The following is a 25,008-nucleotide window of genomic DNA, read 5'->3' on the forward strand; positions in this document are numbered from 1 at the left end:
TTCTTTAAGAAGATTCATTTCAATATCAAAACATCAATAAATTGTAATACTTTTAATAAAATATTTAGTTTTGAATGAATGAAAACAAATTCTTAATATATTTATTTAGAAATGAAGAAAAGAAAATGTGTTGATCAGTATTTTTTTTTTCTCTGTTTCTCAAACAGGCGTAAAACGTAACATAAACAAGACCTTCGCTCCTTTTATGTATTGGTGATTACAATGCACACCGCACTTCTAGATGCTGACCTTTGTGTACTGCTGCATCGATGACAAGGAAGACAGAGAAAAATGTAAACAACAACTGGAAGTGACGCTGGAAAGTCTGCCCAAAGGCACAGTCAAACTGTCTGTCTGATTTCTGAGGAAATACTTAATCATGATTGTCACATAGAAGTTAGGCCGAATAACACAGTATCAGTAGGTGGCCTACGTTTACGTCGTGTAATCGTTGCGAATCGGCGTAAAACGGAATGCGAGATCACAAGCTCTGAGGAGATCGTGACTGTGGCTGTGCACTACACTGTGTGGTATGCACTGTCACTGATGCAGCAGCGGCTTAGAAATTAGAGAGCTAACGTTTCACAATTGACTATAGAGGAAGAGCTAGAGACAGCAGTAGACAGGTAGAGGTGAGTAATATGCTACACGCAGGAGACTGTGTTGTGTGACTGATGACGTGATGTTGTTGTTGTTCATTTTCCATCTGTGAAGATGGCTGGATAGCCCATATTCAGCTACACTAAGCTGGTCTTCCATGGGGTCCAGTTGGATGTGGGGTGGGACCACTTCACCGGGTTAAACACCCTGCTCTTTGCGATGAATGAATGAAGCGGGATCTTTTACGTGCATGAGCTGTGACTCTCTCATACACGGGACCTCCATTTTATGTCCTATCCGAGGGACAGAGTGTTTTGCCTCTTGCTATGCTAGAGGGGACGGTATGTTTACACACAACATTGCTCAGTCCAGACTCGGGTTCGAACCCGGGCCGCGTGATCGTGAGGCAGACGCGCTACCGACTGAGCCAACTCACCGCCCTCACGATGTCATGACTGTGAAGATCATCTGACTAAGAGTTAGAAAGAGGTTTGATCTACATCCTACACATGTAAATTACTGATGTAAATTTTAGATGTAGAAAATTCTAGAACACATCCTACACATGCATGTAACGTTAGATGTAACACACAGCGGGAACCCATCCCACAATTGCACACCACGTACAAGGTAGAATCTATCTTTACATTGCATTGTCATTGTAATATCGGGATAATTTTATCTGTGTTCTGTTAGTTATGACTCACTCTCTAGTAGAAGAAAGTTGCGCAATAACCAGCAAGGCTGAATGAATGGAGGGGAACAATTGATGAATCCCTCCCCCCCCCCCCTTAATTAAGCGCCTCATTATAGGCCAGCTTTTTTTAAATAAAAATCGTAACGTACTGGTAGTGGTACAAGCTCTCTTTACGTTTGTTTCAGGGTAGGCCTAGAATTCAATATGTAACTAAAAAGTACTAGAGTAACTGCGTCAGTATGCGGCCGTGCAGCCGTTCGCGGCAGGTACAACATACACGGTAATATACAGCTAAACACAGCATTGCACTGTCACATGCACACTACACATATACTGACACACTAACAATCAACAAAAACCAACAGATAAAATGGGCACGATCTCTGACGAAAGTGAAATTTTCTCACCTAAATGGCAACATATCGCATCCAAAATGAAATATTCGGTACTTCTTAACATAACAGTTAAGAAACAATGGTCCAAGAAACTGGATTTTTTGTCGTTTTCTCGATGTTCATGGATTTTGAAAACATATCCTCACGTAAAATAGAACTTTCGCGAGCCGATGTGGGCCGCCATTTTTTTCGGAAAGTGGATGTTACCATTGAAAAAAAATGAGAAAAACACGAGAAAGACATCAACAACACCGCCAGAATTGCGATCTTGTTTGCGGCCAATGCATGTGCGCACGCCATTTTCACGTGCTTTTGCAATGGGAATTGGCGCTTACGCAATGTTCGCGAGACATGTGAAGGCGTTCAGCTAAAGATCGCGGAGCACGCGCGTATTGCATAGGGATTGTACATCGTGCCGCAAGCAGAAATACTACGTCGCATATCGCCCTTATCGGCGAAAATTGTGCCGGGTTTTGCCCTGGTAAATCATGAAAATTGCGTTGGTCAATGGTAAATTTCTTTCATGAAAACAATTGCGTTAATGAATAATCTTGTCTATGATATATGAAATGGTTGAAAATAATTTGCCTGATTTGTTTACAAGTTGGAAAAACCCTCAACAATGCTTAAACTGCCGCAAACGGGATATTTTACTCTACATGTAGTTTGTCAAACCCATGAAATGTACATAGTAATTGCCTTTGCTGGTTTGGCCGATTAAAAGATGTTGTCAGTTTGCTCATTTTGTTTTGTTTTTTAATGTTCCAGGATAATTTCATTCCGTTTCATCTCTGGACAGATACAGAAGGCTGGGCTGATGGTCTTATTAATTGCATTGGCATGATATATTGAACATACATTTGACCCCCTAACATAAACAACAACCTACATCAAGTTCCAACCTGCTAATGTGAGAGATTGTTCAGTACCGGGGTATAGATTTCTACACTGATTCTTCTGCTATTGCCTTTACTACAACTAGTAAGCACAGTTACCAACTTATTGGTTATTTAAACAGTATTTTAGATCAGTAAAACATCCCAGAGGGGCAACAAGGCGGGAGAGATCTGCAAAGTGAGGCGACGATGGCTCGCCTAGAGACGGAGTATCGGAGGTTGGAAACAGTGGATGATGACCCAGTAGACGAAAGAGATGTGATGCTGCATGTCGTCCATGAATCTGGAAGAGGTATGTGTTACCCCTAGAAATATAACCCCTTATCCTTAATCATGGCTTTACTTTTACTATGAAAACATGGTACATGTCTCAATTATTTCTTACACTGAGATATACATGAGACATACATGTAAGATCATGTAATGACATATAGATGTTAGTTTTCTGAAGGTTCACATCGCTCATGAATGTGTACTCAAGTTTGAATGTTTGCAGAGTGAGTACTTATTTCGAGACGTCATTGCACTTTCCTTTGTAGGCATTGTTTGGCCGCGACATCAAAGAAGTATCATACTGGTACCTCCCTGCTCTTGCTATTATCAAATGAATGAAACAAGCTCTTTGAACAGTTTAAATTGAGAAATGCATGCAGCCATTCATCTTTGGACAGGATAGTATGCAAGGAGGTATACCTTGTACATGGAATATGCTTTTTCATGTAAAATATCTGAACACATCAATCTTTTCACCTTAGCATACATGTACATTTCTTGCAAGTGAAATGCATCCCTGATAGTTTCTTCACACTGCTTTCCATCTATCTTTTGTTTTTCTTCTCACACAATCAAAGCTTTTCTTATGTTGATTTAAGAGCAGATGTTATACAATGATTTTTTTTTTTTTAGTTTTCAAAATATCAGAACTGTCCTTTGTAATGATATGTAAACATATGGTCACACATGAATCCACCATTTACTCATTCTTTCTGCACCATCATCCCAAAGTGTAGGAGTAACTTTCAGTCACAAAATGTGAGAACCTATAGTATAGTAATGTGAGAACATAGTAAGTGTATCTGTATGTATGTGTCAAATTTAGTCTGCTTACGTGTTTAGAATGAAATGTTCTTTCCTAGCATTTTTTTCTTTAACATTGGTAACATATGTTATTCTTTCTTTTCTTTTTTTCAGCTCGCTGGAATCATATAGAAAATCTGGATGAATTCTTCACAAGAGTATCCTTTCCGTCTGTGTAATTTAGGCTGCGATCACATTTCTGACAATTCATATTTTGTGGAATTCTCACCGAGTCCATGAAATGATTGGCAATGGTTTTAAACAAAAAGATCGCTTTGCAGTCAAGAGCTTTACCCTTATTGACAATTTTTTGTTTGTTTGTTTGTTTGTTTGTTTTGGAGAAGTGGAAATTGTTAAACATGGTATTCTGCCTGGTATCCAAAGTGATTAAGCTCTAAGCTTTATGACAGACATTGTGGACCTACACAATGCCAGATGTACAGTGTACTTCAAGAGGAAGCCAACAACATGTCTACTGTTCAAGCCCTGACTTTCAGTGGAAGTTGTAACTAGAGTTTGAGAGGGAACATTCCAAAAGCAGGTTTAAATAATAAACATTTAGTAAAATATAGAATGTACAATTTTTGTTCATGCTATTGCATTCTCCAACATTTTACTAGTGTTTTATCTCAAAGCAAAAGGCATGACTTGTTATTTTTGTTGTTGTTTTTTTCATACAAAGTTTCTGTGTTTTTATGTATAAAAAAAAACCTAAAGTTATATATATGTATTGAGTTCTTTAGGTTTCTTTTCTGTGTTTTTATAATGATACTCTTCAGATTTTATCTATTATAGAAAAACATGAGGTATATTTCTGTGAAAGAAAAGAAGTGAATTTCTAGCTATCTCACTCACACATGTCAATGAAACTGTGACATGCTCTCACTCAAAGACTGTGTCTTCTCTGAACTCAGTGGAAATATATATCAAAAAAAGAAGGGAAAAAAATGTATTGCATGCATCATGCAATTGTGTTCACTGTCCAAGAGATACCATTACCATGTAAAATTTGCAGTGCTTGTCCTTAACAGTGATCCAGGTTTATCATTATCATCAAAAACATGGCTACTTGTGCATGATGTTAGCCCAAGTCCTGGAACTAGTGTAAGTGTCACATAACTGTATTTCTATAATGTCTTTTCAATAAAGCATACACAAGTATTTCACATCATGCATTAGCCATACATATGTACATTAATGAAAAGCAGATGCACTTGCTTTTTTGTCTCGAAATCTGTCAGTCACAGCTGCTTTGAAACCAGTACAACCAACTTTCACATTATCTTTTGAAGATTTTTTTTTTCAACTGGTGCACAAAGGTAATTCAAACTTTGTTACCCCTTGTAGTTTAATGTCTTTTGCCTGTGGAATTATTCCTGATTTCTTCTGAACTTGCCTTTTCAAGTATCACACGGTTAACGTCAATAGTATCAACATGAAGGTCAAGCCACAAAAGTTTTCAAATATGCTGTGTGTTTTGATTTTTTTTTTTGTTTTTGACTAACGTCCTTTTCGCTTTACTTTTAGATGTTCTGATGTTTGTCTCTGCGTAGTAAATTTCTCAGTATCACTTGTCTCCCCTGCATTAGCATACCTGCCAACTGTTCAGTTTTAATCTGAATATTCAGATTTTTCACTGAAAGAAGTAACACATTAATTTCAGTGTGTGCTACGAAATTTATGAAAGTTCAGATTTTTCAATGATTTTTCTTTATTTGTTCAGATTTATTAAGTCTCAGGGTTGGCAGGTATGCATTAGGAACATTATCATCTCCACCATGTACCATCTTTTGTTTTCTCTTTTCAACAGGCAATTTCTCTTCATCATCTTCTTCTCCCTGTTCCTCGTGAGATGTGTGAACTACGAGGTGCTCTTCCAAGATGGCGACGTAGGAGACCAAAAGGTCACCATTCCTCAGGTCATCAGGAGCTCAGAGTGTCTTTCTGAGTAAGTGCTCCTGGAAATCACTATTTTTTTTTTGTTACACGACCCCCCCCCCCCCCCCCCCCCCCCAAGAAGGGGGTCAATGAGGGGTGGGGGGGGGGGGGCAAATAGTGATTATGCAGAGACTCCAACCCAAAGCACCTTGTGATCTGGAGATTCTCCCGCCTGAAACCCCTAGCAAATGGGAGACTCCAAGTTGGTGTGTGCAAAGCGCGAAGTTCCTAGGGTTCTAGATGCTCTCTGGTGCTATCTAAGGCTTATTTTTTTCAACATACAATAGCAATGAGTAAGAAATCCTTTCCAACAAGAGACACAGAGCCAGGGCGGGAGAAATTAAATCTCAAGCGGGAGAACGGGAGATTTTGCAAAAATGGGTTTTCAGCAGGAGATCTCCCGTTGAAAACAGGAGAGTTGGAGTCTCTGGATTATGTAATATTCTCTTTTTTTTTCATTCTACTTTGAAGCTGTGTTCTTTAAACGAATAAACACAAACAAACAGAAACTGAAACAAACAGAAACTGAGACAAAAATGCCTGCTTGAAGAGAATATGAATAACAGAATGACTATGACTCAAACTTTGCTTGTTCATGGTGGATAGTCACCTTTGATTGTACTCTCAAAGGGGGATATGATTTTAGAAAAGAAATGACGTGTGGACAATTCTTATATGATCATTAGGTACAGACAAGTGTGCTGATACTTAGTTGTAGTAGACTAACAATTTATCTGTCTATTTTTACACATATTTTTAATATCCAAGGTATAGAGAAAATGAAACTTAGTTTTATCCTATCAGGTCCATTTTCTGTGATGTTCCATTGATAATAGTGTGTCCTTACATAATGTTCACACCAACTCAGCATACTTAACTTCAGTTCTAAGTTTCCCCCTATTATGCTATGTACTGTACTTTTTGTGACATGAGATGGTTACTTGTGATAATCTCAAACATCACACATGACATTATTTTTCAAAAAAATATCGTTTGGTCGGTTAAAAACAATGAATACAAAAGATCATGTTGAAAGTAAACAACATTTCTTGTGAAGTTTTTCTATTTGCAGCAAGCCATCCCATACCCCCTGTGCATTGAAAAATTATTCTGTAGATGAAATAATTTCAAATATTACTATTATCGTTATTGCTGTGTCTGTTTGGTGACCACGCCACACAGTCCACATGGTGCAGGTGTCATCGTGATCTGTCTGATCATTGCTGGTATGTTCTGGCTTCATCGTCTCCTGAGGGTGCTCTACAACGCTTTCCACTTCTGGGAGATTCGTGCATTCTACACCAAGGCTCTCAAGATCTCATCAGTAAGGCCAATTTTCTTTCTTTTTTTCAACATTTTTCCCCTGTGAGATGTTGTTGTAATTGTTCCTTCCATATTACATAAGCCTCTTATTACCACCAATTTCAAATACTATTGACATTGTATGGGACCATGTTGTCGATGGGATTAAAAGAGTTAAACAGAATTTCCATCCTAATACATATGTATGTTGCTTTGTATGAAAACAAGAAAATCAGAGAAGTAGGGCAGTGACAATTTTCAGAAAAATAAACCAGACACATGAAAAAAAAAAGAAGAAGTTATGAACTGTAAAGTTTGGAGTGTAAGAGGAATTTGCAACTCTGTGTGATGTACAAGACATAGGTGTTGAGCAGCTCTCCATTTTTTATGTACAAAAAATTGCTCTAATCTGAATTTCTCTCAAATATTTGGGTACAGACAAAACTGATCCGATGACATTTAGCAAAATGAACTAGATTTGTATAGCATTTGTGAAGTATTTCATTAGTAAGTCTGGGTTGGTTACACAAATTTCTTTTGTGTGTGTGTGTGTGTGTGTGTGTGTGTGTGTGTGTGTGTGTGTGTGTGTGTGTGTGTGTGTGTCATTTCTGTTCTTTTTAGTATAGATACTGTATACTCCGTTATTGTATTATACCAGTATATAGAACACTGTATCTTTAAACAATCAAAACAGCAATGGCACCTGTTAGTAATTTCCATGTTTTGATTAACCCTTGTTCCACTGCAGAAAGAGCTGGTGAATCTAACTTGGCATGATGTTCTGAAGAGAGTCCAGCAGGTGCAGAGAGAGCAGAGAATGTGCATACATAAAGCTGAACTTACAGAACTAGGTGGGCTCACCGTTTTTGTCGACCACACCTTTTTTGTCGACCACACCTTCATTTTCGTCCCCTCTTTAAGGTTCTTCAGATCTCTTGAACGTCTGTTCTTGTCCTTTCTTTTTCTATCAATCTCCTCATATGTGAATTTTCTTCTTAAAGTTCCATTCTTTTCCATTCTGTATGAGAAAGGGTTCAAATTTACATGTATTATTTCATTTTTCTGGTGTTGAGGAAAATGATGAGTGATCCAATACCACATACACCATATGTTTTGCGAATGTTTTGTGAATATGGGACTTGTGAGGCAATTCAGCAAGGGGTTGAATTATCAATCGAGTACCACATGGATGGATTGAGAAATTACATGTAAATGTTATCACTCTTCATGATAAAGAAGTTTGAGATTTCCCACCCTAGAGACAATATGATAAGCATATAAATATGATTCAGGAGGCAATATTTTTACAATCTGTTTACTTCACAAATGTCTGTCAACACATGAAATTCATCTGAACAAAACATCACAAAATGTGCCACGACTGCAGTATGACATTGTGTGATTGCTCATTGGAACTCATGAATTATGTGTTTTTTTCTCATTCTTCTTATCGATTTGATGAAATGTGTACTATTGCCATCAAAGTTTTTTACTGCATCACTGTTTGAGAGCAAGGTTTGTTTTTATTTGTCATATTTTGGAGAATGCTAACTTGTGCAGTATATTAATGTTATTCTGATAGCTCATTGTCTAACCTGATGTGAGCAAATACTTTAATTTGCTTGAAGTGCATCAATTGTAACAGCTTCATTGAATGCCATCACAGTTTACTGCTGTATAAAATGTGTTCATTTTATGGTAATATGTTAAATTTTCTCTCCCAGATATCTATCATAGGATACTTAGATTCAAGAACTACATGGTTGCCATGGTTAATAAGTCTCTGCTGCCGTTACACCATCAACTCCCATTTTATGGTGACATGTGAGTAGATGTTTTCCATTTTTTATGTTACATTTTAATACCTGGAAAGCACAAGAATGCACATTGTACATGGAGATTTCAGCTGGAAACATTTAAGTCATCACTTTATAGATCAGACTTTTAATAATGTGGTTGGCAGGCTAGGAGAGTGCACTGGGTGAAACCAAGAAACAGTTTACCACAAAGGGAAACTTTTAGCAAGGCTGATTTTGTACATGGACATAATTTTTTTGAAGAGGGCTTCCTAGCCAAAACAGGATGGATGTGGGATGTGGTTCTGGATTCATTTAATTCATTCAGTCAGGCTCATTGGTGCCAGAACATTTTACACTGAACATCCAAATGTTTATGGTGAATTGAATTTATTTGTTGTGATGATTATGTGCGTGAGTATAATATGTAGGTACAGTATGTGCCGATTAAATAAAATGCATTGCTTCATATGAAATAGATATGCTCGGAACATTATACTCTCAAACGTTTGTGATTTGTGAATCAATTTGTCACAACAATTTTGTGTGAGATGATATGAAGGTACATGTATGTGACGATACAATGAAGTGCATTGCCTAATATGAAATATGCCAGTATTTGTTGAATGTATATGAAATTTCAAACATACCTCAACCTGTTATGTTTTCTCTGTGTACAGTGTATTCCTAACCAATGGCTTGAAGTACAACCTGGAGATGATCCTCTTCTGTGAGTACATACTTGGCACATTAAGTGATTGTGGTACTGCTGTTGTTATCATCATCATCACAGACATCACAATGTCTCATAATGTGGTGATCATATGAAAAGTGCCCTGTACAGTGGGGTGAAGATCATGAAAAGGTGTATACATCATTGATGTTATAGAGTAGTCATGTTTATATGTGATACATTTTTTATAAGTTTGTGAAAAATATTCATAATAATTTTTTTCATATTGGTAGCGTATACAGTAGTATGTGTTTTAATTTGACATAATTCTTTAGTCCCATTGTTCAGTCTCATTAAATATTCAATATCTTATTTCATCTTCTAGTTACCACTTGATCTTTGGATGTAGGATCATAGTGAGCATCGATGATTCATAAGTCATTCCTTATAGGTTAGTGGAGTAAGATTTGGGGCTATGCCAAGTCAGGAATGCAGGAAATGATACATAGATGTTGCAGACGTGATGTGTAAGAAGAAAGAGGATGTAGCCAAAATGATGTTAAATATACTATCTTTAAATGTTGGGGTGGCTGAATTTCAGACATGACAAAACTTTTCTGACTAAGCTGTATGATGATGTTCAAATGCAGGAGAAAAGAAACCAACAACCACTCCAGAATACAAAGATTTTATGTAGTGACCTTCAAATGATCTGTGAGCAATTATCACTATGCACGCAAACTATTCCACCAATGATTCATTCTAAGACTACTGCTTGTGGGGAATATAGAGTAGAGTAAATCTAGTGTCTTATAGATTTCTCTTCTTTTTAAAGAAATTTAGCATACATTTTTGAACTTTCATTTTTATAGTACTCTGTATTTGCACAAAAACAAACAGTGCTAGCATGCACATATGTCCATTCAGCACAGACTTATCTATTGGGAAGCATCATCAAACACTGAATCAAACTTGAATTTGATTTCCAGGGGGTCCGTGGGCGCCCTTTCGAAACTATTGGCACCTCAAGGAGGAGTACAAGAGATCCTCCAAGCGAGAGGAGCTCGCCCAACAGTGAGTTCAAAGTTTGCGTGTATTCTTTCACCCATTGAGGATGAGTCCCAAGTATACTCAGACAGGTGTCTATGGGGAATGCGTGTTGCAGCAAAACCAGTCTGTCCTCAACAGGTTAATTGTTGTTGTATGGTACCATGCATCTCCCCGGTGGAATTTGCCTTGCCGTATCAGTAAAATCATGGCAATTCTCAAGATGTTGATGTTGACAATTTTTAGTCCAGTCAGCAGACACTGTGATTCTAAGAATATTAAACAGCAAACAGATGCATTGTGAAATAGATGTGCTCCAAGAATTATAAAATTGCATTCTAAATGTGCATGTTGATTTATCTTCAAGAGCGAGTACAAACCTGCAAGCAACACATGAGAGGAAAAAGAGGAGTGCCATACTTTAAAACATGTGGTAACCAACTGATAGTAGATGGATATATGGGTTCCAAGATGAAGAATCAAATTTAACACTCAAGCCACTCTCATGTTCCTAGATTGATGTTGCACCATAGTTGATTGTACATCATTCATTGTGAAAAAAATTTTTGTGACTACTTCATAATTTTAGATTTGCCAATTACTGGCAGGTACAATTCATTCCAATTTTATGGACCAGTACTCCTCTCTCTCATTCGCTTTCTTCCTCTCTCCCTCTCTCCCTCTCTCTCTCATTCTCTTTTGCTCTCTTCACTCAGTCACTATTATTTCCTAGTTCATAAAATTCGTAGTCATGTGATAATTCATGTACATGTACCTGTATGACAAGGCTCGACACTAGCTTTTTTTCCTCTGGTGGTCTGAAAGGACCATTAAAATATTTAAATTTGACATTTTGGTGGCCCGAAAAAGAACTGTAGCTGCCCAAAATGAGAGGAAACACAACACTCCAATTTGAATCTTAGTTGCCCAATTGGGCCACCTCAAGATTATTATAGCCTTTTTGAAGTTTGGTGGCCCGACATCAATTTCTAGTGGCCCCTGGCCACTGGGTCACAGCTAATGTCAATCCCTGTGTTTGACTAACTTGTGTATGTTTTAACAGCTTCTTGTCGTCCCTTTTTCTCTCTCACCCAGACTCTCGAAACACATCCTGTGGATTGGCTGTGCCAACTTCATCCTGAGTCCCTTCATCTTCCTCTGGCAAATCCTCTACTCATTCTTCAGCTACGCAGAGCTCATCAAGCGGGACCCGTCCACCCTCGGTGCACGCAAATGGTACGCCCCGGGAGAGACTAGAGTACTCTCAACCCTACCCCTCACCCTCATCTCCCCTCTCCATCCACCCCACCCTCCTTTTTTTCTTTACATGCTTACCCAAGTAGGCTAGTGACTGATAAATAATTTGATATTTTGGATGTGGATTTTTCTTTCCCTGAGTTTCATGTTCAGTAACCCTGTTCATATTGAGCACATTTCAATTTTTGAGATCTAGATAGAGCTTTTTAAACAAGATTGTTCCTATTGCTTGCAGGTGTTCACAATATAAAAGATGCAACAACAACCTCTTTTATTACAGTTAGCACAAACTTTGACAATGCTCGTAACCAACCATATCAATTTATTGGTCTGACATTCAAAATGTTACGTGAAATAGCAGTGAATGTTTACATTCCTCGCTATCCATGACCATTCTGATGTGTTTGTTGACATATTTTGATCAGATGAATTGATTTTGCAATGATGAGTTAGAAGTTTGACAGAGATTAAGCTGGTAAGCATGCATAGGAGAAGTGTCTTTCCATTGTGTTTAATCATTTATTCCATACTAAATGGTCATTATACCCTTATCGTGTTTGCTATTTTGTCTTTAAAAAATCCACGTGCTGCGTTAGGTCTCAGTATGGAAGGCTCTATCTAAGACACTTCAATGAACTGGACCATGAGTTCCAAGCACGGTAAGATGTCTTCTATGAGTGGTTATCTTAGCCTCAATTCATGATATGTGTCTGATCATGATTGATATATGTTATTGTTTGTGGACTTAGCTCTGTATATTTGTTGCTCATGTGTAAATGTACATTTGTATGTATACTTTTTTAGTGTAATATTGAGTTATACATGTGTGCAAATAATGTTAGTCTTGTTTACATAACTCTTGCAAATTTTGGAAGTTTGTATTTGCCATTAATGGATCACTCTTTTCCATCACACATATCCAAGATTCACAAAAATAGAATACACGCAAAAGTGTTTGTCTACACAATGCATTAAATGCCAGTGCCAATTCGCGAAAGTTTCATGCCACGAAACAGGCGGCGACTTCAATATGTAGAAGTGTTATGCTGCAAATGGTTCTGGTTTTACGGTATTGTCAGGATGAAGTTCTGCACACACTGATGATATGAGCTGTTTCCCCGTATAAATAGGCTTGTATTTCCAGATCACCCAGTCAAATGTGACTGATTATTGAAGACTTTTTCTCATTTCAGGTTAAATCGTGGCTACAAGCCAGCCAAGAAGTACCTGGATGCGTTCACCTCCAACGTTCTTGCCATCTTGTGCCAGTGAGTAACATGTTTTCTTTTGTCTTGCTTTGTATTCTTAAATTTTAGAAATGACAATGGTGAAATAGAAAACATCTTTTAAAAAAAGGAAATTTAGTGAAGAGAAAAGATTGTGTTTTTTGTCATGGCAAAACCTTTGTAGTTATTGCTAAATGTCACAAAATTCTTTAGCAATACAGACATGACAAAACAAATTATACAATTTTAAAGAGGGATAGATATATGCACATTATTTTTCCAATACTGACATTTTAAAATGATCCTATGGTCAGAGCTGAACACAAGTTATTTCCAGGGAAAACATGTCCACAGTTGTCTCTACACTGTACATTTTTTTCCTCCAGTACTTTCCATTCAATTTCATTAACAAGTCACTGACCTGATTATGGCTGTGTATTTCCGGCAAAGTGTCAGATGTGACTTTGTTTAGTGGCTGCACATGTGTCTGTGCATTTAGGACTGTGAAATTTGGTGAGAATACCTTCCGGTTGACAGCTGCAGTGGCCTTGATGGTATCAATATTGCATTATCCAGTGGGGTGTGTGTATGTTATGAAAGCTGTGGTAACCAGTGTCATATGTGGCCTTGATAGATAGATGGTATTAGACACTGGCAAATGTTAAATGAGACAGCTGAGGTGGCAACTTCCTGTCGGTATTATCAAACATCAGGATCACTTCCTGTCGCAAACCTGCCATGGAATCTCTTGTTTTGTCAGACCACAAGGGCGGGGTAGATGGGGGCAGCATTGTTTTTAAGCTTTTGATTGTTTTGAGTGGCAATGTCACGGAGTCTGTCCATTCTCCCATACCAGTGGGTATGGGTGTTGGGATATAGGATGTGGATAGTTTGTGGAAGATGTGTGAGTGCGTGTGTGCACAGCATTTGTATTTAATAAACTTGCATGACCATGAAAGACAGGAAATTTGAACTGTCTCCAAAGTTCAGGTAAAGTAGTGAAACCTTTAAGCCATTGTTTTAATGAGCAACTTAAACAAAAAAGTTGCACAGTTAAAAAAGAGAGAAAGAATTATTGTACAACTGGACTGATAGACAAACAGTGCCATCTAACTCATACAAGCCTGTACATAAATATGTGTTCTCCAAATCTTATGGGGGAGAACCATTAAGTTTCCTTTGATGTGAGAAATACTTGGAATATTCATGAAAGGCACCATATGGTTCTCAAGGGAGAATGCATTGACATTGAATATTGTTCTCATAGAGTGAATAGTGAACCCAAGTACCAAGTTTAACTTCCATTGTCCTCCTCCTCACCTTCTTTTAATACCTTGTTTTTTTAAGTTCTATAAGTTCTCTGAGACTACAATTAGATACACTGGAGCAAAATGCTGGAATGAGTAGCCAACTTTTATTAAAGAGAGTCCAACACTGTCATCTTTTAAACGTAAATATAAAATGTTATTAATACAAAGTGCAATTGAGTAATTATTGTAATAATTTTGCCACCTTTTTTTTTCTTTTCTTTTTTTTATTGCTGTGATGTTTCTTTGTTGTTTTTGTTCCTTGATGTATATTTGATGGAAATTGTGTACTATTTATTGTTTGTAAGGGAATCAGCCTCGATAGGCTTCATACGGCCTTTACTGATCCCTCACATGCTATGTTTGTTTGTATATTTTTCTCTTCTGTTTTATTGTGAACGTGATGTTTTCTTTTTAGCATGTGAAATTAATTTGAATTTGAATTTGAATTTGAATTCTTCCTTTGCCTCCTCCTCTTCCAATCCAGGAATATTGCCTTCTTTGCGGGGTCCATTCTGGCCGTACTCATCATCCTGACTGTCTACGATGAAGACGTTCTCACTGTGGAACACGTACTCACCACCATGACTCTGCTAGGTACGGTAACCCAGGTCACTAGTTTGTAGCAATGTCCAGCATATGTGACTCTGATGTTTCCTGATCTCATTCCGTCATCTTATTCTTTTGTGCTCCTTCATAATGTCCTTCACCTCCTATCTTCTTTAATTCTCTCCTGTTTCCCTCTTTCCCTCTTCATTTTCTTCCACTTTTCAATTTGTCACTGTAACGGCCCAACAATCCCCAACATAAACAGTTTTATTGTTGTTGATGTTGTTGTCAATGCTATTGTTGTCATTGTTGTTGTGGAGTTAACTCTTTATCTGAACAAACCTGCAATACATGCTCCTTTCCAGGGCTGTGTTGACTGTAGACACATGTCCTACATCTCAACATTAAGAATCTGACTAGCATCTCGCATTATGCTTCATTCTCCAGGTGTTGCTGTCACCATTTGCAGGACGTTCATACCGGATGAGGTATTTTTTGTTTGCTCCTTCTTTTTCTTTTTCTTTTTTTTTGGGGGGGGGTTACATTACTTATCTGTAATTGTTCAGTCTGATACTAGTACACTCCATGATATATAAATGAATTTTGTACATAAAACAAAACATGATCAATAACTTGACTTTTTTTTTCTCTCTCTCTCTCTCTCTCCAAGTGCGTCACTGAGAAAGCAAAAAATTTTAATGAAACTGACAGAAAACTAAGCCAATATTTCAAAACATCAGATGATGATTGTATCAATATTATTGGAGTGCCTCAATGAGGATTATTGAGTATCCATGTCTTTAGAATCCCAATTGAACACTAATGTAAAACCAGAAAATCCAGACATTTCTGCAGGCGTGAAACTTTTTAAGAGGAGACAAGATTCGCAAAAGTATTTCAAGAGATACACACAAAAATGTTTGTCTATACACAATACACAATGCATTGAATGCCAGTCACCAATTCAAGAAAGTTTCTGGTTTTACTGCATCTTGCCTAAATAGCAACCACTAACCCTGGTATTTCCTTTGTCTTCCTCCAGAATTTGATCTGGTGTCCGGAGACTCTGATGCAAAGCATCCTGGCTCAGATCCACTACATCCCAGATTCCTGGAAGGGGGAGGCACACACCTACCGGGTCAGGGACGAGTTCTCACAACTCTTCCAATACAAGGCTGTGAGTCTTTGCCGTACACTATAAAGTCTCTCTTCACTGGACACTACTAACTTTGCTCTTGCACTGAAATTCCTCTGACGAATGAAATTTGAGCATCATATCAAAATGTTGTTCAACCCTAGTTTCAGAAAACCGTAACATTCATAGAGGCTCTTGAGTTATCCTTTTGGAGAAAATCAAAGTATTATACAGCAATGAAAAATGTTGTTAAACCATGGTTTCAGAAAACCATAACATTCATAGAGGCTCTTAAATTATCCTTTTGGAGAAATCAGAGTATTATACAGCAATGAAAAATGTTTGTTTCTTTGTTGGCAGGGATAAGATTTTAGCATCACTATAGTGATATGCAGTATCATGAATGAATATTTCAAGCTTGAAATCATTGTTGCATTTGCAAATGGGAAGCACATAGGACTTTCATTATTTGATGTCTCAGTCAGTATAACTTGAGTCACATACTCAAAGAACTTGGTACCAGTGCTCATTAATGCCATGCATAGTGTCTTGGAGGTTGATGTACAGTGACTTGCCTGCCACTGCTAGTAAACGTGATATCACTCAGTAAACTGTTATAAGCGGTAGCTGTCAATTGTCTTTAGGGTCACATCAGTAGTCATTAACTCTTCCTCAGGAACAACATTTCCTGCCATCAGCTGCCATCCTTTCTCTGTCTCAGTCTCACTATTTCCCTCTTGCTTCCGGTACAAACCCTTCTCTTCCTGTCTTCGACTTCACTATCCTCCCTATCACTCATTAAAATCTATCAAGTCTCAAAAACCCCATTTCTGTGGTATGAGCGTGTATCAATTTCTCATCATTTCGAACGCTCATTTGTAGTACTTCGTAAGGTAGAATAAACACTTCTCTTTTGCGTCAACTTTTCTTTGGTCATATACCATTATTTAATTTGGTTGTACAATTTTCAAAAGCATCTAAATTGCTTAATTCATAATTGATTCTTAGATTAGCAACATAGTCAAAAGATTAAAGGGATGGTATAGTTTTAGTTGAGGTAGGGTTTAAGATTTTAGATTTTTGCAAGATGATTAGAAATCACTTATGAAATATGAAAGAGCATACAATTCCAAGAGGATTCTAAGCCTATTTGATGAAAATCAGTTTTGAAATGACTGAGATTTACAATATAAATTGAGACAAAGTGATCCCAATATAAGGAGGGTCCCACCTTTTATTAGGACTTCTCTGTTTTTGGATATTTTGGCCATTTCAAAACCAATTTTCATCACATAAACTTTGAATTCCCCTTAGAATTGTATGCTCTGTCATATTTCATAAGAGGTATGTCATCTCAAAAGAAAGAAAGAAAAAAACAGTTGAGAACCTGAAGCCCCATCTCAACCAAAACTATACCATCCCATTAAGGAATTTAAGCAGTTACAACTGAATTTTCTCCAGTATAAATCATAAAATGAAATTCAGAGTTGCCAATTTGAGGATTACAGGATGATGATTTCTGCAGCTAAATTTGCCCAGGATTTGATGGTTGTAAGACGATCTGGTATTGTTCCTGCCCCCCTGACAGGTGTATTTCTTGGAGGAGCTCCTGAGTCCCCTCCTGACACCCTTCGTTCTCATCTGCAAGCTGAGGCCCCGAGCCTTGGACATCGTCGACTTCTACCGCAACTTCACCGTGGACGTCATCGGGGTCGGAGATGTGTGCTCCTTTGCCCAGATGGACATTCGCACCCATGGCAACCCTAAGGTGAGTCTTTTCTACAACACACTCCACATAACACTAGATTTTTATTTATTTTTTTATTTATTTATTTATTTTTATTTTTTTTTGGGGGGGAGATAGAATTAATCAACTTCAGCATCTGTTGACTTTTTCCTGGACACGTACGACTAGGAAATATCCGGCGGGACTGTACTAAAGACGAAGAGATGTTGTTACTGTCCATCACTCAGTAATTGCTTTCTATTGACTACACAAAAAAAAAGAACAAAAAATGAAACTCCTCTTTTACAATAAAACCATTTCCATGTCCCCAATATCTTGCGAATGAATTATGAAGTCAGTGAACTCTATGTAGCTCCATGCAACTGGTAGAATATGAACTGAAATAGAAGTGCAATTGGTTTTCATGTCAAAATGCTGTCACCTTTTTATTTCACATTCTGCCATGTGCCTGGAGATTGAAGAGAATGACTAAAGCAACAGTGAATGACACACTGACAAAACAAGAAGATGACATGAATGTGAATGACTGACCTCGCTTGATAGATATTCATGACATTCATGTACATGTTGTTGGGGGAAGCATGAAAAAGGTGATAGGATTGAAAATTTCCATATACAACTCCATCATTCTCAGTTGCCACTACATCAGGCCCTTCATACACCACTTTGTGGTTCCTTAAAGGCAGCCGAGCGTCATCCCTTATGGTACATAAACTCCGAACGACCGAAGTTTGTGCATGCAATTGCGCAATGCCAGACTCGGTGCTATATCCATAAACGTGTGGGACAATGCCACTGAGACACGTGTGTGCGTGTGTGTGTACACATCATACACAAACATTGTCACCGCGAGCTGCGGTGATTGGAGGAGAGAGGCCAGAAGAAGCGTGGCTCTTTTGGCCTCTCTTCATGCGCATGCGCACTGAGAGTGTGCGTCCATTCGGATGCTCTCGTGGCTCGCTCGGACAGTCATTTTGGGTTAGGAGATTTGTAGCACAGAGCTCTTGTAGCCTAGCATGTTGTTCGCTGACCCATGGAGCCAGCGCTATTCTCATTCGGGGGTCACTACATTTGATACAGAATAGGGGAGGCAGCGTGTTGCGTTCATCTCCGTGCCGCACAAACCACTCGCCACGATTGAGTGCCTTTAAGTGTATTTGTGGTGGACAGAGGTGGTAAGATGGTGGCAGAGACTGTTGTATTCCCTTCTGCCACAAAAGTGGCATGCGTGTATTGCGACAGCCACCCATAAAACCCCTTTCTACTTGTCACCTTTTGCTGCATACTCTTTGTCGTTGTCACAGTGGATGACAGGAGGGAACAGTGAGGCCAACCAGTACAACCAGGCTGAGGATGGCAAGACAGAACTCTCCCTCATGCACTTCACAGTAAGTATCACAAACCCTAGCAATATAGGATTACCCTTAAAGTGGAAATGAAGTCAGTGCAAAATAAATGAAATAAATGTAGGTGTTTTTTCTTTTTCTTTTTCTTTAGCTTCTTATGTGTAATACTAGTATGTGTTTTACATGGGCCACTCTTTTTTTTTTTTTGGCAATGTACACAATAATTTTGAACAAATAGATTCATTAATCAGTCAATTTATATCCATTTGACCATTAAATTAACAATACTTTTGCGTAGTCGTATATTTCATCTTTTACATGGTTACTTTCAGTTGCATAAAGGAAAAGAATCAGATTCTTGTCTTTGTTTTTCTACGTATTTTTCACATGATTTAAAAAAAACCAACTTGGTAAGTTGTTAGTTTTTTTCTCAACGATGTGAAAGTCAGTGAATGTGCAATATTTCTTGACCTAAAGGATTAAAAGAGGGCATACATAGTCACGTTTCTTCTCAAATGCATGGTTTTTAGGAAGTATGGAGGGAAAGACAAATGAAGTCAAATGTAACATGAATATTTGTTGAAAGAAATGTGTCATGTTTGAATTGATATACAGGGTACAGAAGAAGACTAAAAATTGCAGTTTCTATGTCAGTGATTGTGAAGGGCTGTGTTTGAATTTCTACTTAAATCCAAGCCACCTACTGAAGGATACACTGCATACAGTGAGAAGTTTGAATAAGGTCTTTCACCATGACATTTATTTCAAGCAGCATTTACAAATACCAGTTTTAAAATGACCTTTATCTGTATTGTCAGTTTCCCTCTCTGTTTTGTAATATTGTTTTTGTTTTGGGGGGAATTTAATCACTTGTGAGTGGTTTTTTTTTCTTTTTTTTTTTAGGTGACAAATCCCAAGTGGACCCCGCCCCAAAGCAGCAAACTTTTCATCAGTGCCCTAAAAACACAGGGTAAGTGGACAGTCGGCGGACATCATTCTTGATATGTCTGTAACATGTGACCCCAGAGTTCTTTTCAGCTCTTGGTTCAAGTGATAGATGGGAGCCTCCTGCTGTAATGAGAAATCTTTAGGTGTTGATGTTCTTTCTTGAGGCCCATGCCCCTAAAGAGAACATGATTCCAATGATATTTCTTGTTTTTCTATTGTCATCAATATCTATTATTGGCTAGAACTGTACACAATTCATATCTACAGTCAAACCTGTCTATGGCGGCCACCCATTGGAGACAAAAAAGTGGCCATATAGACAGGTGGCTGCCATAGACAGGGTCTTTAACATGGCCGGCGGAACCGTGGGGACCGTGGGGGCTCAGGCCCCCACACTTTTTGTGCACCATATAAAGGAATACATAAGGCGTCATCACTTTGGGCCCCCACACTTTTTTTAACCTGGAAGTACGTAAGTGGCACTTAATAGAAATAGATAGAGATCTTGAAGTGTGAGCGCGGTAAGGTTAAGTTTTTCACTGAAGACCATTATTTTGTATTTTTTTGCTTTTTGTTTTGAAGCTGAGGACCCGGAAGTGGGCCCCCACACTTTTGAAAATGCTCCGCCGGCCCTGTTTAACATGGCTTATCTTTTGGGGGAATTGTTTTTTAATGGTGGCCGTATAGGGCAGGTGGTCGCTATAGACAGGCGGTTGCTAAGGCAGGTTTGACTGTACATACTTCTTTCTGTTGTATCTGAGATATATTCAAAGGTATTTACAATTTTTGCACTCTATTCTTTCCCTACAATCATTGTAGGCAATAAACTTTGAATTACATGCTCCACATTTGTGTACTTCTTTTTGGAATCAATTGACTACTAATCAATTCTCAGTAGAATCAATAGATTTTTTAAAGAGGCTATGTCTCCATCTCATCACTAATTGCTTTACATCTTCTGCCTTATCTGTTGCCATGGCAGCACAAAGGGACATTAAAACATGCACTCGTCTGGAGGCAGAGAACAATGCACTGATGACTTCTCTCAGATCCATCACATCAATAGAAGGGGTGAGTTATCGATTCACATGCACTCAGTGAATAATGCGTACACAAAATGCCACAGATGGGACTAAGGTTCAACACCGGCATCAAAGATGATATTTCTGTGGTTTGCAGTTTGTTTGATTTTTAGCAAAACTGCTTAATCCTTCTCAAGTGACATTTTTCTTGTGGGCTAACACCATATTCCAGCATTCAAATATTTGCATTTCAGTCAACATATTAATTGTTTCATTCTATGAGAATTTACGTCAGTGGCAGGGATTCACAGTGGTAGTGTAAATCACACTCAAGGTTTAAATTTAGTCCACGCAATAACACAAGCATGAGATAGATGTACCTTTAGACATGCAGGTGTTAGTGCATGTTCATTATTGTATATCTGTTAACTTATGTGATACGTGTATATCGTGCCCATTTACACTGTCATAATTTTGCATAATGCATGGACTGAATTAAAACTATCTTTGCGAATTCCAGCCTCGGTATTTAAAACACAGACACAGCATATTAATTCATGCACACAAAATGATACTGTTAGTAACTGCTCAGAATGCATGTTCTGTTCCACTGCTTGCGACTGACGACTTTTATTTTCACATTTACATGTACCATTTGATGAGTAGTCTTATATGAGGTGTTACACATAAGCACAAGTATTCCAAGTATCACGATAAAAAATGTTATCAAAAGTGTATACAGTGTACCTTCTGTTATTGCTCAAAACAGCAAAACAGTATTCTGGGTAGCATAGCTGTGCAGCACAGCAACCCACCCTCCCTGGACCCCATGCCCACACCAAGCTTCCAGCCCCCCGCCCCCCTGACATCCCCCATTGCTGAGGGCGCCACAAGCCCCAGGACCAGCCAGCAGGTGGTGGGTGGGATCACCAGCTCCGAGGGTCCTCTGTCCCCTGAAGGATCGGGCCTCCTCACCAGGTAAGAACGACTTTTCACCAGCAGCAAAATCTTAGTCAATACACACTTAGAGTTTCCAACTATTATGTTTTTGCCATCATATCTATTTTTTTTCTTCCATCCAAAAGAGACAAATATTGTTTTGAAGTGAAACTTTTTATTTTCTGCCTGTAATTTGCTGTAGAATACGTAGTGTGTGCAATTTTGTATATGCAAAGCAAGATATGTTTTTTGCCTGCAGAATGTATTTTTTCGATGTACATCAGTGTGTTTTGTTATCTGCAGAGCTTTGCAGCCTAGTGCAATTGCCCTTACTGAGAAGAGTTATGTGGTCCTATTTGCACCAGCCGTAGCCCACCTTTTGAAATGGGCAAAAGGAGTCAAGAAGTTGTGTTTTAGTGGATGGAACTATATTTCATCTCTTCAGCCAACATAATATCTCCCCTGTCTCTCTCCCCCTCTCTCCCTCTCCACCTGGTCTCTCTCTTTCTCTCCATCTCTTTCTTCCTATCTGCCTGTTTATCTGTCAATCCATTCATATATCTACTTTTCTGTCTATCTCTCAATTCATCTATCTCTTGCTCTATGTATCTATTTCTCCATCTATCTCTCTATCTATCTATCTATCTATCTATCTATTTCTTGCTCTATCTGTCTCTCTATATCTATATGTATATCTCTCTGTCTATCTATATATCTATCTATCCATCTATCTATCTATCTATCTATCTCTCCATCCATCCATCTATCTATCTATCTGTCCATCCATTCATCTATCTATCTCTCTCTATCTTTCTATCTATTTATCTCTCTATTCATCTATCTATCTATCTATCTATCTATCTATCTATTTATCTCTCTATTCATCTATCTATCTATCTGTCTTTATTTCTTCTACTTTCACCTCGTTACCTCCTCCCAGTCTCCACAGTCCAGATGCCTTCCTAAGCAGCATGCAGGGGCCTGGAGTCATGCAGCAGTCCATTCTACCCCCTACCAATCCCATCGTCACGGGGGGCACCGCTGCCAACGTCACCACGGCAGACATGAACTTCAGTGCTCTCTACATGCACCAGGTGAGCCGACTGCAAGAATAATTTGCAACATATGGGGGAAAAGTTTTAGAAAGTTGTTCATCCTGTCCTTTTTTTCCTACATCCTAACTGGATCACTTCAAAACCTCACTCAAGATTCAAATTTTTCACCAGACATTCAATTGATATAACACTCTTGGAGGAGTCTGCACCTTCGAATGATTCTACATCAGATATATGGCACTGTACAAATGCTCTGGATCATCATCACATTGCAATTTTTGAAACATATACAGAGCTGATTTCATCATAAGTCATCATTCTGTTGTGTAATTATGTCTTTACCCTTGCACCAAAAAGCGGAGGAAATATATTCAGATCACACAAGCAACATCACTGTATCTTGCCTTATACAGTGTACTCCCGTTATAACGAAATGCTCGGGACCGGCAGTTTTCTTTCGTTATAGCGAAATTTCGTTATAACCGAACAAATACAATACACGTATATAACGAAAACAAGGAAACCGCGCATATACAGGTGTATATCATCAATCCTGTTTGCTGAATACTCATCATACACTGGAAAGATATGTGAAATGGGATGGCATTATTGTATTACAATATTAAATGCAAGTTCCCCTCAGAAACTGTGACACACGGAGCGAACACACGGTGATGTGAAGCGTTCTTCCATGCAGAAACGCTATAAATGCTTGTTCCGCTACGTATTTTCGAAAGCAATTTGCATTTCGTTATAACGGAGCACATTTCTTTTGTTTTTCTTTGTCAGTGGCACTCGAAAAAGACTTCGTTATAACGAACATTTTGCTATAACCGTGTTCGTTATAAGCGAATTTTGTACCATAGACTTTAATGGTGATAATTTTGGGACCAGAAGTTTTACTTCGTTATAACGAAATTTCGTTATAACCGTGTTCGTCGTAACGGGAGTGCACTGTATATGGCATGTTGGCATGGAAATATCAACAGTTAAGATAACCTGCATGATTTTAATCCAGAATGGAAGAAAAGCTACAGCTCTTTTGCCAGTCATGACACACATTACAAGTCCATACTTGCCAACTGAGTCCAAGTTTTTATCCAGTTTTTATGTTGTAAGTTAATCCGAAATGCAAGATGTGTCTTCATGGAAGACTACGCCATTAAAAGTTAACCCCAAGTTTCTACCAGTATCTTGTAGGAGCAAACACTGCAGAATGGCATTCTTGCTCTAGGGCATCTTGTGTGGCCAGAACTGGACTGAAATTCGTCCATCAGAACAACAAAATCACTGATAGGTCACCAAGCTCATATCCAGAGGTGATAAATCTGTTATGTTTTTGTTTCTGATTTTTCTTCTCGTCTGCTTAAAGAGGAAATTAGCTTAATTGCATGGCCCTGAAGAAATCTTTAAACGATGTCAAAAATGGCATCTCTGCCATTTCTTCCTCAGTATTTTTAGCTTCCTCTCTTCTTTTGCATCCAGCTTCATGATCGGAGTGTCACCCTGCCCAACACGTCCGTGGAAATGCAGTCCCCTCAGATGAGTCAGTCTACCCAGTGGCAAATGGAACCGCCTGCTCCCGCCTCAGACTCCGATGAGGACGAGCACCCGCCCCAGAACATTCCACTCGTACCGGTGGGGCCGCTCGTCAACACAGACTTGCCCAATGTCTGAGGGACGGACAATCTTTTGCATGGAGAGACATAAACGGAGCCATGGCAGAATATTCCCGGACAATGTAGTTGACGAGAGTATGACTGGCAAGAGTAATTGATGTGTAACAGTTTTGATGAGATGGACTGCATGCATGCTAGATGTAAAATAGATGGGTAAATACTAATTTCCTATTGGTGTATGATCAGTGTAATTAGTAATGTCTTATGCTGTAATTGGTGCACTTGTGTATAGCAGTGACTGTCCAGCTTATATTACATAACTTGATAGAAAAAAAAAAACACCTGTCAAAATTCAGTTGTATTACAGTTATCTAACAAAATGAAGTTTTGCACAAACTGTTATATTTTTAAAGCCATTTACAGCCATATTCATCTGT

General features: G+C 38.4%; 1 protein-coding gene across 1 annotated transcript; it reads left to right on the plus strand.

Moving 5' to 3' along the window:
• The first annotated feature begins 318 nt into the window (after positions 1–318).
• On the plus strand, positions 319–24,629 carry LOC139709651 (autophagy-related protein 9A-like). The gene is made up of 23 exons (XM_071621613.1): positions 319–632; positions 2,711–2,880; positions 3,780–3,823; positions 4,705–4,769; positions 5,476–5,613; positions 6,786–6,927; positions 7,654–7,756; positions 8,630–8,729; positions 9,382–9,431; positions 10,364–10,448; positions 11,517–11,657; positions 12,275–12,337; positions 12,872–12,946; positions 14,699–14,808; positions 15,208–15,248; positions 15,803–15,937; positions 17,484–17,663; positions 18,947–19,030; positions 19,892–19,958; positions 20,919–21,007; positions 21,728–21,936; positions 22,838–22,991; positions 24,438–24,629. Exons 2-23 carry the CDS (start codon positions 2,778–2,780, stop codon positions 24,627–24,629), a joined length of 2,370 nt encoding a protein of 789 aa, XP_071477714.1. The 5' UTR covers positions 319–632; positions 2,711–2,777.
• The last annotated feature ends 379 nt before the right edge of the window (positions 24,630–25,008 follow it).

The sequence above is a fragment of the Diadema antillarum genome, unplaced genomic scaffold, assembly GCF_040938485.1.
Source record: "Diadema antillarum isolate AM-2024a unplaced genomic scaffold, OU_Dant_1.0 seq00001455_RagTag, whole genome shotgun sequence".
Lineage (NCBI taxonomy): Eukaryota > Metazoa > Echinodermata > Echinoidea > Diadematoida > Diadematidae > Diadema > Diadema antillarum.